The sequence below is a fragment of the Myripristis murdjan genome, chromosome 9, assembly GCF_902150065.1.
Source record: "Myripristis murdjan chromosome 9, fMyrMur1.1, whole genome shotgun sequence".
Taxonomy (NCBI): Eukaryota; Metazoa; Chordata; class Actinopteri; order Holocentriformes; family Holocentridae; genus Myripristis; species Myripristis murdjan.
The window spans coordinates 20,456,147-20,473,088 of NC_043988.1; the positions used below are offsets into that span (position 1 = coordinate 20,456,147).

At 42.4% G+C, this 16,942-nt stretch overlaps 1 protein-coding gene across 2 annotated transcripts in view; it reads right to left on the minus strand.

Moving 5' to 3' along the window:
- Positions 1-6,585: 6,585 nt before the first annotated feature.
- Positions 6,586-16,942, minus strand: part of ntrk2a (neurotrophic tyrosine kinase, receptor, type 2a) — an 83,246-nt gene continuing 72,889 nt past the window's right edge. The window contains exons 18-20 of one of the 2 annotated variants that reach the window (XM_030060997.1): positions 16,722-16,806; positions 9,001-9,159; positions 6,586-6,826 (exon numbers count right to left, since the gene is read on the minus strand). In XM_030060997.1, the coding sequence (XP_029916857.1) occupies positions 6,641-6,826; positions 9,001-9,159; positions 16,722-16,806 (430 nt within the window). In that variant the 3' untranslated portion in view covers positions 6,586-6,640. Of the gene's footprint in view, positions 6,827-9,000; positions 9,160-16,715; positions 16,807-16,942 lie in introns of both variants that reach the window. The other variant, XM_030060996.1, reaches the window with a different exon arrangement.

Genomic DNA, 16,942 nt, shown 5'->3' on the forward strand with positions numbered 1-16,942 from the left:
GGCAGTTCTTCCGTGTGTTTGTGTGTCCATCTTTTGACATAGATCAGCTTTCAAAGTCTGTCTCATCCTTCCCCCTCTGTGTGTGTGTGTGTGTGTGTGTGTGTGTGTGTGTGTGTGTGTGTGCGTGTGTACATGTACATGTATGTGCATGTTGCGTCTGTATGTTGATTAAAGGTGTAATTTATGAGGTTGAAGTGCTGAGTGCAGGAATTCTCTGCTATACACCACAGAGAGCCGAGCTCTAGTACGCTCTCCCTGCACACATGCACACACAAACACAAACACACACACAGACACATACGCTGAGCTTGGGTACTTTCCTTCTTGCACACCCACTCACGCGTACACATTCACACACATACACACACACTCTCTTGCCGAGGTGCATTTTGTGTCCCATTGTGTATTTCTCATTTCTTTTCCAATGACGTTTTTATTAAAAGATAAAATGTAGACAGGGCTCTGTGTAAAAAGAACATATTAATTCAGCTGTTGCTTAATTGCATGGGGGATTTAGTCGTACTCTCCTGTCCAATTTGCTAGTAGCCTACAATTCCCCACAAAATCCCCCCGCCTGCTCTTCTAATCTGCAAACCAAGCAAGTGCCATTTTTTTTTTTTTTTTTTGAATTCTTGAAAGACATTGGATTTATATTAGGATTAATAGGATGCGAAAGATGTAGCAAAGCGTCACTCAAGCACTCTCCGGTTCTATCGCTGAATTCAATTTGGAATGTTTTTCAGATTCTCTGTCATACCGCCCTGAGCATGCCTGAGTGCTTTTTCTTTTTCTCTCAAAACCACACAAATGCGCAGACACCCATCCCCATTTTCCCTTTTCTCTTTCTCTCTTTGCCTCTCTCCGCCTCTCTCTCTCTCTCTCACACTCACTCTCTCAAACACACATACATATAAAAACACACTTTAACTTTGCAGAGCAGTCAGTGGTTGAAACTTTGACGTGACATAACACTTTTTATTAATTACATTGTATCACGACAGACTGGTCCATGTTCAGAGAGAAGTCATATCGCAATTATCACCATCATCATCATCATCATCATCATCATCACCATCACCGTTACTGTCATGACTCATTATGATCATTTCCACCTTGCACTGTATGACTGTACAGGCTCCGTTGGTGTGTGTGTGCGTGTGTATATGTGTGTGTCCATATTAGCAGAGATAACAGATGGTCGGCATCAGAACTTTTATGGTGCCAAAAAAAAATAATGAATAAATAAATAAATAAATAAAAATGCTTACACAGTGTCATTTCTATCAAAAAAGTAAACATCCCAACTTTGAAATGCAGATGTTTCCGACAGAAACATTTTTGCTTAGAAATACCATAACATTTAATTTACACACTTTAACACGTCTCTTGCACAGATGCCATATAACTGGGTTGACCTTGCAGTGTATCGGTATCAGTTCTGTTTTTGCGCTTCTTACTGCAAATATCTGATCAGACAAGACAAACACAATACATACTTTTTCTCCCCTGGTGGCAGCAGTGAAAACCTCCAACCACAGAGAGAGAGAGAGAGAGAGAGAAACAGGGCAGAACAAAGCAACTGACACTGAAAAAAACGCTGATACCGTATATGGGAAATCACAGTTTCTTTTTCAAAGAAGCAGTTTGTGGTATTACATTCTTCAAAGGGGCTTAGGTCCAAAAAACATCAAAGCACAAAGATAATCTTCTTACAGATGACCTTTTTGATATTTCAGCTCTATTAGGTAGCATATATCACACAGTGATGTGAAAGCTGGGGGGGGGTGAACTGCATATGGATCATATCATGACAATTTTAAAGGCATGATGTTTGTCAGTATATGGAGTATGCATCATTCCACCGAGACATATATTTTTCATTTTTATTTAAGCCAATAGGTAAGCAAAAGTATCTGTTAATATTGCTGATATACTTTTAGTGAAACCCAGGTTCAGTTCGTCGTGGCGAGAAGAAGGCTGATTCTGGAGTGGAAAATGAAACAATTATGTGATTCCATAAATCTTAGCTGCCATAATACAAACTTCACTCCTGCACAGTCATTTATCACAAGCCGGTGAGCGCTGACGACAAACCAGTTCCTGACTTCTGTATGCTGAATTTCATTGCATTTGAACTGGGATTTGGCTAGAGTTTGAACCAGCCCACGGATCCCTCCTGGCTCACTCTGGCATCAATCAGCCTTCTTCACACACACACACACACACACACATGCACACTCGCTTACACACACATACACACACACTGCCGGGGGAATGAGCAAACACAGCTCCACTTCCCCCGGGGGCCATATGTCATTTTGTGTCTTTGTGAGTCCCAACTATCTATTTCTCTGCCCTCCACTTCTAAGACAAAGAGGAAAATAGTACAATCTAGATACTGACACAGTCTCGGACACAGCAGTTATAGCAACGCTTATTTCTTTCAGCAGCTTATTTACATTTGTACATATTATTTTGTGTATTTTTTTTCTTCTTTTTGTTCATTCCTCTTGCTGTTATTTCATTTTAGAAAAACCAAAACAAAAATGTAGTACTTCTAGAGACCAAAGTTTAAGACTATCACGTACAGTAGGCAGCATAGAAGAGGAAAGTTGGTAGAATAGTCTATTTTACAGTAGGTCACTTGAATAAGACAGAGAGAAGTCTGTGATTGTCAGTCCCTCCTTTTCTGAGGTGTCCATTCATACAGTAGTTGTTTGTTTTTGTTTTTGTTCCTCTCACCAATGCAATATGCTTGATCTGTGGCATTGACACAAAGTCTGCCGATCTTCAGCCAGCGTTTTTTTTTTTTTTTTTTATATATATATATATTTATTTTTTTTTATATGAAAGTTCGACAGAGCGAATCCTGCATTGTGCTGGCTGGTCTTCATCACAAGCTCATGCCAATCATCGTTTCTCTATCCTCTTCCTGTAACACCGACTTGTCAACCCAAAGCCATCATCATCAAAGTCCGATTTGACACAGTTTGCAATTTACAAAACACAACAGATACATACACACACACAGTGCCACCAACTGAGATGTTGCTCTTTGAAGTACTCTACTCTTGGTAATATCTTTTGACATCAGACATTCATCAGCACTGTGTTTGTCTCACAGTTTTGTCCAGCTAACGTACAGCCCCACATTCCCTGTCCTCTGTTATTGCACAGCATTATTGTGTGACACATATTGAATATGTTGAGTACGCTCATTCAGTGTAAACTGTACTTACTATACAGCAGGGATGAATTCTGAGGATTTTGACCATTAGCCGGCCCAGTCAATACCAAAGCCATTAGCCCCACATTCAGCTTCTGACTGGTGACAACAATTTTGCAGAGTGTCAGAATAAAATTTACAAAGCGCCTTGTTAAAGCATCCATCCCTGCAGTAGAGCGTATTGTACACGAGGACAGACAAAGTAGCTGTTAACAGGGAGCCTGACATAAAAATACACGCACACACACCCGGGGTTATCTTACATATTTGCTAAAACAATTAAAACAGTGATCAATATCAGTCAGTCAGCTAGAGGCTGCAAAAGGCAACCTCAGATATTAACTCACGCGTAGAAAGAAATGTACAAAAATGCTTCTTAATTTAAAAATGAATATACTATAAATCAATAAAATCAACTTTTTTTTTTTTAAAGTTCACAAACATCAAAACCATCAAGTGCTGCTTATAAGACACAAATAAGACTTGCAATTTCAAACCAAACTCTTATTTTGATGTCTCGCATCTTACCGAGGCTGTTCGAGTCAACCCGCAGTGATTACAGCTTTGTTCTTTTTTTATGCCTCATGAAAGTGTCAAATATGCGCCTGTAAAATGCAGGAAAAATTAAAAATAAATAACGTAAAGTGTGTTCATGTGTGTGCAAGCAAACCGCTGTATATGTACAGTGTCTCTGTAGGCGCTTGACTCGATATGTCAGCTAGCGAGAGTAAGTGAGTGAAGTGGTTCTCAATAATGGGGATATGTGGTGCATTATCGAGTTTATTTTCAGAGTGTAAGCAATTGGTAGATTGCCAGTAAAATGTGTTTATGTGTGTGTGTATGTGGTTAGCCATAGGAATGTGATGGGAGTGTGAAGTTAAAAGTTGCAGCTTAGAGAACCGCCTGCAGTCGCTGTTGCAGTGATGAAAGAGGTTCCCTCACTGGGTTTCTCTCTGTTTTGTCATGGACGTTCACACCTCCACTCTCTCTCTCTCTCTCTCTTTCTCTCTCTCTCTCCCTCCTCCTCCACCACGCTCATTCTCTCTCAGCCACTCTTGATTCTCCCTCTTCTTTCTCTCAACAACCCACTCTCACCTCTTCACACCCTCGGTCCACTCTTTCTTACTCTCTCACCTCCATTCTAAAGTTTCTCCATCTCTCTCACTCTCCCCTCTCGTCCTGCCTTTGCGTCTCCTCTCCCTTTCTACCCAGTACACTCTTCGACCTCTCCTCTCGTTCCTCCTCGTGTCCCCTCTCACTCCTTGTTTTCTTCTCCTTTACCTCTCCCTTTCTCCTACTTACTCCTCCCTTGCCATCCCTCCTTCCTTCTCAGCCATAAAACAATAAGTCTTGAATGTCTGTGAGGAGACTGTGCTAATGGAGCCCATTAGGCTGTAATGAAATATACATTACACCATTACAGAGGACGGGGCCTGGCTAAAGCACTGCACCGCTCAAATAATAAAACATGCACAATTCAATTTCCTTCTCGGGCCGTTTTGAGTGTCTTTCAGTGTGTGCACACGCGCTTGTGCATGTGTATGGGTGTGTGTGCATGAGGAGATGGAGGGATGGCAGGATAAGGTATGCGAGTGTGTGTGTGTGTGTGTGTGTGTGTGTGTGTGTGTACAGAATCTCAGTGGGAGTCACTGTGCGATTGTGTGAGTGTGTGCATCCCCTCTAGCACAGATGTGGTTTTCAAGGATGTCTGAGTGCTGAGAGCCTTGATGATTTAATATGGGTTGACTGAATGAACCACACCTCATACGGCACCGCGGCCCACACATCTGACCGTGATCTGACCGCTCAAAGCCCAGCCCCTCTGCGACCTCAACCCCCCTCACCCCTCCCCTTCCCTGCATCCCCGTCCCCCCACTCACAAGACCTCAAGATTGTCAGACAGCTGCGGACAAATTAATCAATTGACCTCCGACACGAGCGGTTGACATCACAAGTGAAGCATCTGTCACTACCAAAAAAAAAAAAGAAAAGAAAAAAGAAAAAGTAGTCATTACATTACCCTGTGCTGTGCTACAGTCCAGGCAAAACAAATCTGCACCCAAAAACAACGGAAACAATATGCAAGTAGGAGTGCAAATATCCATATCACGTATGTCAGTCTGTTGCATGAGGAGATACTGAGCATCGGCGCCATAAACTGCAGATAAACCGACACTGACCACAAACTTTAGTAGATTTAGGTTATTCGGCATTCACAGCAGTGACTTTTAAAGAGCATCGACATCCTTAATTATAGTAGAGTAAATCACGCTTTCTCCTCAACACCCATTTTAATCTTTTTTTTTTTCCCCCCAAAGTAGTTCAGTCCAGCTTCATTAGGCGCTGTGTTATATTGGCGAAGGGGCATTTTTCAACAGCAAAATTGGCAAACCAGTGACCTGCTCAAGTAGTTTATCTAGTGCTTGTTTTTTTTTTTTCCCTTCTTGTTTTTGGGGGAGTCATCATATGTCTGTAAAAGGATCCATTCCAGTGTGTCCATTGTCATCTGTCCGGTCTTTTCCGCAGGCTGTGTTCGATGATGATGCTGACATTAATAGTCATGTACGGTTCAGATAGACAGACAGACAGACAGGCAGCAACACAGACAGACAGACAGACAGACAGACAAACGGTCAGGGTGAGAGGGGAAAACACAGTGTCTTTGTGGCTCGCCGTCACACAGAGCCATTTCCTCTGAAACCTCTCACCACAGTCTCATATTTACAAGCAAACAATAAAGCTTCCGGAAATCCCCCCCCCCAGCCCCCATGCCCTGCTCACTCCGGTGAATGTTACGGCTGTTCAAACCACTTCCGCTGGCTGACCAACAGGCGGTGAGCGAGGAAACACCACTCAGTCCTCAGGACGGCTGGTTAAGTCCCGTTAATCGCGTTTCATCAGTTTAGCCCCAGTCATTTTAAAGCATTTGAAAAGAAGAAGTGAGAAGCTTTTTTTTTCCCACAGTTAAACTATTCTCAGTAAATGTCTTTCAGGGAAGGAGTAAGGGAAGGAGGAGTAAAGATGCACAAGGAGGAAAAAGAGATGGGATCGGGGAGAGAGAGAGAGAGAGAGAGAGAGAGAGAGAGAGAGAGAGAGAGGGAAGAAGGACGGTCGGGTGACGGGTCGAGGGATTTTTTTGATTGCCTTTAAGAGTTTGATAATAGCTTCACATCCTGTACAGTGGTACCTTTTTGCACGCACACGCACACGTGCACGTACTGCAAATGTCATTCTTGTGTGTCAGCATGTCCATCCAAGGGCACACACATGCATACAACCACAAATGTGCACATACACACCCACACACACACACACACACACACACGCACAAGCATATGCACACTTACATACAAGCACCCGCCATACACACACAAACACACAAAACCGATGCGCTTCTCCTTCGTCGTCCGGCGTTCAGCCCAGTATATCCAGGTACACAGGCGAGGCCTTGGCCAGGTTGAGGAGCAGACCGTGGATTTCTTTGATGTTAAGTCTCATGTGCGGCTCTCTCTGCCAGCAGCCCAGCATCAGGTCGTACACTTCTTTAGGACAGGTCCTGGGGCGCTGCAACACCCTGCCCTGGGTTATACACTCTATCACCTGGGGACGAAGAGACAGAGAGAAAACCTTTAGCTTTTAACTGGGGTCAATTTGACCTCACTATTTAAACCTCCAGAAAATAAATATAACAAAAAACTGTCACCCAAGTTTATGTATCAGGTGCTTTATGTTTCCTGTTGACTGTGTGAATAGCCCTTAAATTAAGAAAACATGTTTTATAAAGCTAAATAAACAGGGTTTTTAGGCACCAGTGAAACATGGGTACCAAATGTGTACAGGACACTGAAAACGTATCATCGTGTTAATTTCATGTTTTCCCACTTGCCCCCATTAAATTAGGAAAAGTCATTCAATATGAAACCAAAAAGAAAATATGATAATCATATATCTAGAGAAGTTAGAAGTTAGAAGATGAATGTGGTCAAACTGACCGCAAATATAACAGGAGGGCTAATGTGCAACACCAATGACAACCCAACCCCTGACTGAGCAAGAAGATTACCTTGCACCAATAACAAATCTCAATACTGACTTTGAACACTTTTTACCACCAATCAACATATATATATATATATATATATATATATATATATATATATATATATATATATATATATATATATATTTATTTATTTATTTTTTTTTTGTAAATTTGGACCAGATTATGTATGATTCTCTGATAGCACTTTGGAAAACATCTATACCATCATTAGCCTGTAAAATGACTAAACCATTAAATGCAACCTGCTGCGTACACAGGAGGAATAACAGCTAACAAGCTAATGGCCTCCCATAAACTTTGGACAGTTTCTGTCTTCTCATCTCACATTAAAAAGTTAATTTCCTAAACGACATGTATCCATTTGGGAAAGAAATGACCCTCATTGCCTGAGGAGCCTCATTCAACAACATCTCTGAAATATTTTAAGGATTCAATCATTGATAGTGGCATAAATTTGTGAGTCGGTTACCTTGTCAGGAAGGACCAGAATTTGTTTTAATTCTGTTCTTGTCAGAATAGGTAGCTTCTATTTTATTTATTTATTTATTCGCCTATTCTTTATTGTAGGTGTCTCAATTTGGAGCCGAACTCCTCATCTGCTTTAATTTATAGTGTATTTGAGCTTTGGATTTGGACCAAGAGGTGTTTTAGAGACAGACTTAATAGCTCTAAGGACTAAGAAAGATGGCGCAAGGATGAGGCAGGGTTCAGGGGCAAAGGGTACGTTTTAGATGTCACCGGACTGAGTCAAAGGGGTCAGAGTTGGAGGAAGAGGGACTGCTGATATGGCTCGAAAGCTGCAACCTGAGACGAAGACATAATGAGCTGAAGGTTAAGGTTAGGGTGAAGGTTAAGGTTAGAGGGTGAACGGGCTTCTAGAAAACACTGTTTTCCAGAAATGGGGGTTGAACTGAGTGTGTGCTGAGGAACGATTAATGAGTGTCTCGAAATGATTTTCTATGAAGCTACAGGCGGTGCTACTGTATTATGCTGCTTGAGAAAAAACAAAAACAAACAAAAAAAAACACCGGTGGCGCCACGGATTACAAAGAAGGCATATTTTGGTCAGTGCCAAACCCACAGAATTCACCGTAACTCAGGACATAAATTCTATTGAAAAGGATTCATTTTGTGGGTTCTTTTGAAAGTGGAGGCTGCTAGTTCCTTTCCATTCAAAATGCAAACTTCAGTGTGCGCTAAATTTCCTTGATCCGCATCCCAAAATGGCACGAAAAAGAGCTTCCTGAGTTCTAAGTGATAACATAGGCCAAGTAATTTACAAAATGTATGCCTATGATGAATCTGCATTCCAAACAAATCAAACAATTATGTCTGCTCTTTGTGTAAATCCCCTGTGAAGATTAGTTTGCACAACCTCGGGGTTGAAACATTTTGTTTGCAATGTCTTAATACGCTCGAGGTGCTCCCGAGGTAACATTTACACAAAGTTTTATTGTCTAATTTAAAAAAAAAAAAAAAAAAAAAAAGATCCCAATAATAAGAGAAGACATGGTGATCAAATCTGTTTGGCTACACTTTCTTCCGTTTCAATTTATTTTTAAGGCAGGTCCTTCCCACTGAGCATGTGGCAAACACTTCTCGAGTCAGATGCCTCCTCACAGCATCCCTCATCTCTCATTTTGAGCCTGTTAGTGCCTTTAAAGGGGGAGTAAAAACAGACGCATCTATAATACATGACTTTACTGCTTACCTCATTATTGGAGAGTTGGTACCAAGGTTGTTTTCCATAGGTGAAGATCTCCCAGAGAACGACTCCTAGACTCCAAACATCACTCTCTGTGGTGAACTTTCTGTACATGATGCTCTCAGGGGGCATCCAGCGGATCGGCAACATGGTGTGGCCTCCCACCTACACACCCACACACACACACACACACACACAGAGAGAGAGAGAGAGAATGTAGAGTCAATTTCCAGCAAACAATGGCATTCAAATGATCACATCTGTCGAAAGACCAGCATCCAGTGCTCACATTCTGCTCTGCTCTGTTCTGCGACTAGAAAATCAATACAGAGAGACTGAAAATGAAATGCTGCATGAGCATTTCAAATGCATGCTCATGCAGCATTTCATGTTCCTCATACACTTCCAACCAGAATTTCAATACCCTGAGACAATACAGCACTGCTCTAAACATTTCACACATTCAGACTGCTTCCCTGGGTGTTTAAATGTGCAGGTTGCCTCTTCTCCCTGACTGTAGCGCGCCTCGGCTCTGACCAGGACATGGCATGATTTGATCCACTTTAAAAGTACACTACATAATATTGCACTGAAGTGGGGACCTTTTTAGGGTCAGCAGATTAAAAATGCACAGAATTTGATGGTTGGGTCTACATGGCTTTCATTGTCTGCCTCACTCACTGATTAGTTAATGTGCTTATTCCTTGGTTTTTGCCAGTTGGGTCTCCGTGGTCCTTATGCTCAAAACTCAATTTTACATAGTGCATTTTTAACAAAAAGGAAGGTTGGTAGGAAGCCAAGGCCTGGTTTTCTCCTCATATTCCATCTAAATGGCATAGCTGGCAAGAGAAGGTGAAAAAATGCAAAGTATTATGGATACACCGGTGACAATATGGACCACTATTTGTTATTATTACTTTGAAAATACGTCAAAACAAAAATAAATAAATGAATAAATAAACGAAACAAAGAAAAAAAAGTTTCAGTTGCTGGATCAGGAGAGAAGTTGCAAAAAGTATGTGCGAGTTTGTAATGCGCTGCATGTAGTAGCACAGGTATGGTGTTCGTTTGGCAAATCATTCTATTGCAGTCTATAATGTATGCAATGCAAGTGTCCCACGCTGGGAGAGAAAACTAGATTTAATACCACAAAGTTAATTAGACATCTTAAACTGTGGTGTCCAACAGAGCACAGCAGGCAGAGTCAGGGGTGAGCTTTACACCGGCTCCATCACCGGGAGCTCAGAGACTCTGTGCTTCGCTCTCGTCTGAGGAGAGCGTTTGGAGCTTGGTAGCTTGTTGCACAGTGCTCATGTGATATTTGCAATGCTCATGAACACCGACAGCTCGTTTCTGTTTTGAATTCCACAGCCCACCGTCATACATTAGACGCACTTTAATAGATTGGACAGAAGGCAGAGCCGTGCTGCCATGAAAACTGTTTCATGTGCTACCAGTGGCGGCACATGAGCGAGCACTGCAGTCACCGAGCACACAGGGACGCGTAATTACTATGTTTGGATGAAACCACTGATTTATTTACACATGCGCGGGCCAACTATGTCATGCAGCCGTGAGAACAATCTTGGATTTTTTATTTTTTTTTCTGTTTAACTTGAGCTTGAATTTTCACTCGATGTGCTGTTTTTGCCTCAGAAAGTCTCAGCCTGGTTCCAGACCCCTGAATTGCCTGCTTACATTTCAAAATCTTCAAGTCAGACGTCTTGCTGTTACACTCTTCAGCGACTACTGTACTTCTCAGCTGGAAATCCAATACAGCCAATCAGTGCCTTTGTTGGGTGGGACAAATATCTGTGATCTTTTGACGCTGTGCTAGAGGCAGGCCATAACAAGAAAAGTGGCAACGGCCTTGACAACATAAGACGCTGCTATCGGAGTCGTGTTCAATAGATTAGAGCTGCCAACTCTTAAATGCACGCAAGATTATTCGCTGGAGGCATTTCTCTAACAGGGAGGGGTCCTCCACATTGGATTTGACAAAAGCTGAATTCATCACCTAGCCCCTCTGATGTAGACTCACTTGTGTTCTGGACAAATCAGCTGGTCACTTGACATCATTTTACCTTTTCCACACACATTCAGTTCATAAATACATTCAGCTTGTGGATAAAATATCTATGTGTGTGTCATCTATATTTCCCTCTGCCTACCTGGTGTAATTTATTTGAAAATGCTGGAGAGAATCAGTTATCGGTTCAGTTTGCACCACTTGGACTTGATAAACGTCTTTTGCCAATGTTTGAATTTTCAATGCTAAATTGACTGAATTTAAAGCGAATGAAACCACCAGCCGCATGCCGATGCCTCGCTCTTACCGCACCTCTCCTTTTCCCCACACTTCTGCTCCGTACATGAATCACCGATCCACGCTCCATTGCTCCGCACAGATAGAACAATCTATTTTCTGAGGTTTATGCCTGTTATTAATGGTTTGCTACCTACACTTGTCCTGTTTCTGTGTTAGTCAGTGGGTTGTTTAATGGGCTAATAAAGTGTGTAGGATCAGATAGATAGCCATCAGGCTCGCTGGTGTGTCTGGGGATCCATATCTGGTTCCATCTCCGCAGCTCCTACTCCTCATAACAAGCTCCTCTCTTCTCCAGCTCTCTATATCTCCCTATCTCTCTCCTGGCCTGCCTGGGTCTCATTTGCATTTCTCTCTCTCTCTCTCCCTCCCTATTGCTAATACTTCTCTCTTTTTCTGAAGCTCTCTCGTTCTCTTCCAAAATTATTTTCCTCCTTTCGTCTACCTATCTATCAGAATATGTTATGCTATACCCTTCAGATTTAATTCCTATTCTCCTCTCCACTCCTTCATTCTGTAGTGTTCTCTTTTATGGCAACATGTGTTCATCGATGTGTCTGAACCTGGTCATAATCCATTTAGTCGTTTTGTTTTATTCATCATTGCACCCGCTGATTTGAAATATTAATATCAGGTTCCTAAAATGCAAGGCAACATGTTTGATGTGTGTGTGTCTGTGTGTCTGTGTCTGTGTGTGTGTGCTTGCGTGCACATCTGTCTGTCAGTTTGTGCACATGTGTAAATGTGTTTGTATGTATTCAAAATGTTCGTGAGAGATAGAGAGGGGTTGATACTTTCAGACGCTGTGACAATATTGAGCTGAACAAGAAAACAGAGTCGAGTCGAAATGAATGAGGGAACAGGCGGAAGGAAAGATTAAATGCTCTTACCATCCTGAGGTCATCAAATATTAACAGAGACAGGTTTACAGCGTAAAACTCTGAAGACCCGACACTTTCAGACCCCCTCTCTCAGTGAACTACTCTCTCTCTGTTAGCGCTCCCTACCTTAGCTGACTCTTTTTTTCTGCCATCTCTCTTTCTCCTTGATTCTCTCCTTCACTTGCTACCCTTCTTCCTCACCTGCCCCCCTCCTGGTGTCCCCTGCCGTGTTTAACTACATAGCATTCCGGTAAAGCCTCAAAAAAAGAGGAAAAATAGAAAAATAAAACAGACGAGGGCTGCGGGTTAACTGGAATGACCTCCCGGAGGCTGTGGTTTCCATGGCAACTAGACGGGTTAGAAAGACGGTATTACGGGACGTGGCGTAGGAGGGGCTTGTGTGAGTAACTCCGCCTACTCTTTGTTAGAGAAGAGCCGTACCTTAATTGCCCCTTGCGTTACTATGGAAACAACAACTCTTTCCAAGAATGCTGGTCTCTGTGTGTGCATGTGTGTGTGTGTATGTGTGTGTGTTTGCACGCGCACATTCGATTATTTTCCCTGGAGAACAGAGCTAGTTGTTCCTTTTGCCACGGGAGCTACAGTAAAAGGGCTGAGAGGTCGGTTTACACAATGTTTTCCTACCGCTGCTGTCTGATAAATATCCTACAATGACAAAAAGTCTACTTTTCAGGGGTGCCATAGCACCATATCTTCAAATTACAAGTCCATATGAATTCATACAGATCGTTCTGAATGTCTTTCATGGGAGCAGAGGTCATGAAACCTAGATCTTGGGTGAACTTGGGAATTTCAAGGCCAATATCTTTTTTTCACCTCTGCGAAACAGAAATGATCTCTGTGTATGAATCATGAGAAAGGGGCATTATCTCCTTACTATGCATTGAACAAAAAAGATGATTCTGAACATGGTAGCAGTTAATATGTGGTGAAAAACATCAGCTTGGTGTTGATGTGTCTTTTGTCATGATGACAGCAGTACAGTGTGTCTCCCCACACACGCTCCTGGAGAGAGAGCGGCTCCACTCCCACCTCTCCAGGTGGTCCATTAAAACCCTGTTCTTCAAAGTCTGTGTCTGCCTAAAGGCAGTTTGTAAGAAAAAAAAATGAGCCAAATTATTCTGGGGGAATTGGTTAGCTCTGCTTTGTAGCCAGTGTCTTCCTATAGTACGCTTCAGCAGCATAACATCAGCTGGATAAGCAGAGCCAGGCTTGTGCGCTAAAACCTGAACAGAAATTCAAATTTACTCCGTCCTACATGTCTGTGCATGAAATCGAAGCAGAAATGTGCATCTCAAGAGGAGAAAAGTTTTAACACAACTGATCCATCACGCTGTATAATGGATATGCGCTTTCACCTCCCCCTACACACACACACACATACACACACATACACATACACTTCGTCACACACACCCCAGAGCCTGCAATATGTGGAGAGACTCAAGGTTTGAATTAAGGCATCCTGTCCGTCTTCTGAGTTATGTGTCAGGTTCATTGTGTAACAGGGACTTGAATGACGTCATCACAGTGCTGTGGGCTTTAGTCTATCCTACACACACACACACACACACACACACACACACACAAACTCACACACTCTTAGGGGGGATCTGATTCCTCTATGACTCATCTTTGCTCCTGTCTGACGCAAGAGCATGACTAGGTCCCTCCACTCCACCCCCTCCACTCTCTCTCTCTTTCTCTCTCTCCTGGATGTTGGAATATGGCTGGATCCCCACACGTTACTTCTCACCACGCTCTGGCTCTCTGCCTCTCTCTCTCTCTCTCTCTCTCTCTCTCTCTCTGTCTCTCTGTTTCTGTTTGCCTTTTGTCCTTTCTTGTTCTCTTTTTCTGTCTGTGACATAGTGTGGCTGGATCCTGCTAAACACAATCTCTCGTTCTGTCTCTTTCCCTCTCTATAGTCTGCTTTTCTGAAGCTGCAGCTCCACTACGTGTTTGTTTTTTTACTGACTCTACTGTACAGTCTGTCTCCTCTCTTCTTCCTCTACAGGCAGCCTTGCCTCTAGACCTCTCATCTCCTCTCCCAGCATGTGTATTTTCTCTTATTGCTCTATTGCCATCTCTCTCCGATTGTATATTTATTTTCAGCTCGTTTTCTCTACCCTGGCCTCCCACTCTTTCCTTTCTTCCCTCTTTCCAGCTGCTCCATCCTTCTCTCTTTTCAGCTCTTTCTCTCCTTTCATCTCTTTACCACCCTCCCGCCTCTGTCTCCCACACTTCTGCTTCTCTCTCCCTTCCCCTTGCTCCCTCTCTCTCCAGCAGTGGTTCAGCATGCTAAACAGAAGTTCTCTGATTACTTTTCTTCCAGAGAAATGCTGGATACAACTCTGAGGCTCACCGCCACTGCCTTCGCCTGTTGCCATGACTACAGCCTCGGCGCTTAGTTTTATTGAGGAGGGGTGAAAGAGAGGAGGAGGAGAGTGGAGAAGGAGGAGGAGGGGGAGGATGCTGTGTGTCGTCATTCAGGGATAGTACAAAAGAAAGTCGAGGAGGACAGACCTTAATCTTTCCACAGTTTTAATTGCATGCCATACACAGCTAATTACTCCAAATTAAGAATCTTGACAGTGTCCCGTAAAAAAATCTGCGCCCCAGAAAAGCTAAGCCTCTGTGTGCTCGGAAGCGCAGATTGATTCTGGCCATGTGAATCCTGTGTTTTCGGTATTTTTCATTCCATTTCCAATCATGTGGCTTAGCTTGGGGGTCAGGAAATATGAAAAATTGCCATTAATGGGAAACTATGCCAACTATCACCGCCAGTAAAATAAGAATAAATTAGACTAGCCAAAATAGCATCTTATCCAAACTGTGAAAATCCAAAATAACATACCTAGGATTGTCTGGGATTCTGACTGTACAAATTATCCTGTTGATTTCCATCGTACTGGATACAAGTTAGTATCTGGAAAACTGTATGCATCTATGCGTCTCATACTATGTATAGATATAGATATAGATAGATATAATAAATCCTATATAATAAATCTGATCTATATCTATATCTATATATAAATCTGCTATATAATAATTACTATTATACTCCAGATAATTGCTTAAAATGCAAGTATCTATCCACTGGCAGACAGATTTTATTGTTGTTATTATTTGTTCTGGGTGGAGATTTTCAGAGGCTGCTTCTTGCTTCTCTCTCTCCTTCCTCCAAGTTCTCTGTCACTGTCACTCATGTCAGTTTGTGACAGTGGGTAGCAAAAAGGTACAAGGACAGTCACTATCAATCAGTCAGCATGCATTATTAGGTATTGAGCTTTTTGTGCTGTGACAGATAGTATACGGAGGAAAAAAACTTCTCTCAGCTCTCCCTTAGCTCTTAGTTACCTTGGCAGTTGTACTGTAGCTGCTTACTGCCCATGCCACACACACACACACACACACATAAATGTACACACACACACTTTAGGAACACCCATACACCTCTTTCTTGTTACTTGCTTCTTCTCTCCTTTCCTCTTTGCTGCCTCTTTTCTGCAACCTCTGAGAGGCATATGTGAATGTGTGCAAATGCAAATGTGTGTTTGTGTTTGTGTGCATGCATGTCTATGCACGCTCAGCTGGAAGTGTTGGGTCAGCTTATGTTACACCCCACTGGCCTGGGTATACCACTTTCTCCATTTCCTGGAGTACTAATACTATTTACATAGCGCTGTAGTCACTCCACACTGCAGAAATCCTGCATTAACATTCATCTGTACTGTGCATGTATGATTAGTAGGTTTGTGACGTGTGCACATCTGCCTATTTGGCATTCAGATTCATTGTGTTTGAATAAGACAGAATTATGAAGAATCTTTCCATAGATTACAGATTAGCCTATGTCAATAAAGGCAAATATCATGTAACACAATTAAGAATCTACACAAGAATCTAGGCAATTAAGAATCAAACTTGATTCAGTTACAGAAAGAAGTAATGTGATTACAGTAAGGCATTACTTTCTACAGTGTTAACCCAGTAGGTAGCACCCCAGTATAACTTGTAAGTCATTACCTCACCACAGACTGTTCATTCAGATACACACTCATTTTCAGAATAGCCTCATGGGAGTTTCAGATTTAGTTTTGCTTTTACATCAAGATGCAAATGTGCTGATGTTTATAATGAAGCTCCTCTCTTGGCTCGGTCTCTCTTTAACAGATGATTCTTAAGCTTAAGAGTGAATGTCTGGTTAATTAAAGGGTAAAATCTGAAAATATAAGTATATCGACCTGCTGCCATAGAGCATGCTACAGTATTCATCTGGACAGACAAGCGTTCCTCCTGTACCTCACACTCTAACCTTTAACAGAAGTGTAAAGTAGATTGCTTAGTAAACCAGTCTACCAACTCATGCCACTTATCTTAACTCTCCTTGAGTGGGTCCAGTCATGCCCATGCAGGGGAGGAGCAGAGGGGCCCATGCAGCAGGCAGGAGGAAGGCTAAAAGAGGGGCCAGAAAAGAGATCGACACATACACCTACCCTGTAGTAGTCAGTGCTGTAGACATCTCTGGACATGCCAAAGTCTCCGATCTTTACCAGCAGGTTCTCACCCACCAGGCAGTTCCTGTTAGAAAACAATGTATGCAAAACACTCAACAAATAGCACCAAGACACCGCACATTATGATGAAGACAAATGTTATTTTGTCAGTGTTTTCTGCTGTTTCGGGTAGGGAATTCTACTATGGCTGCTACCACAAC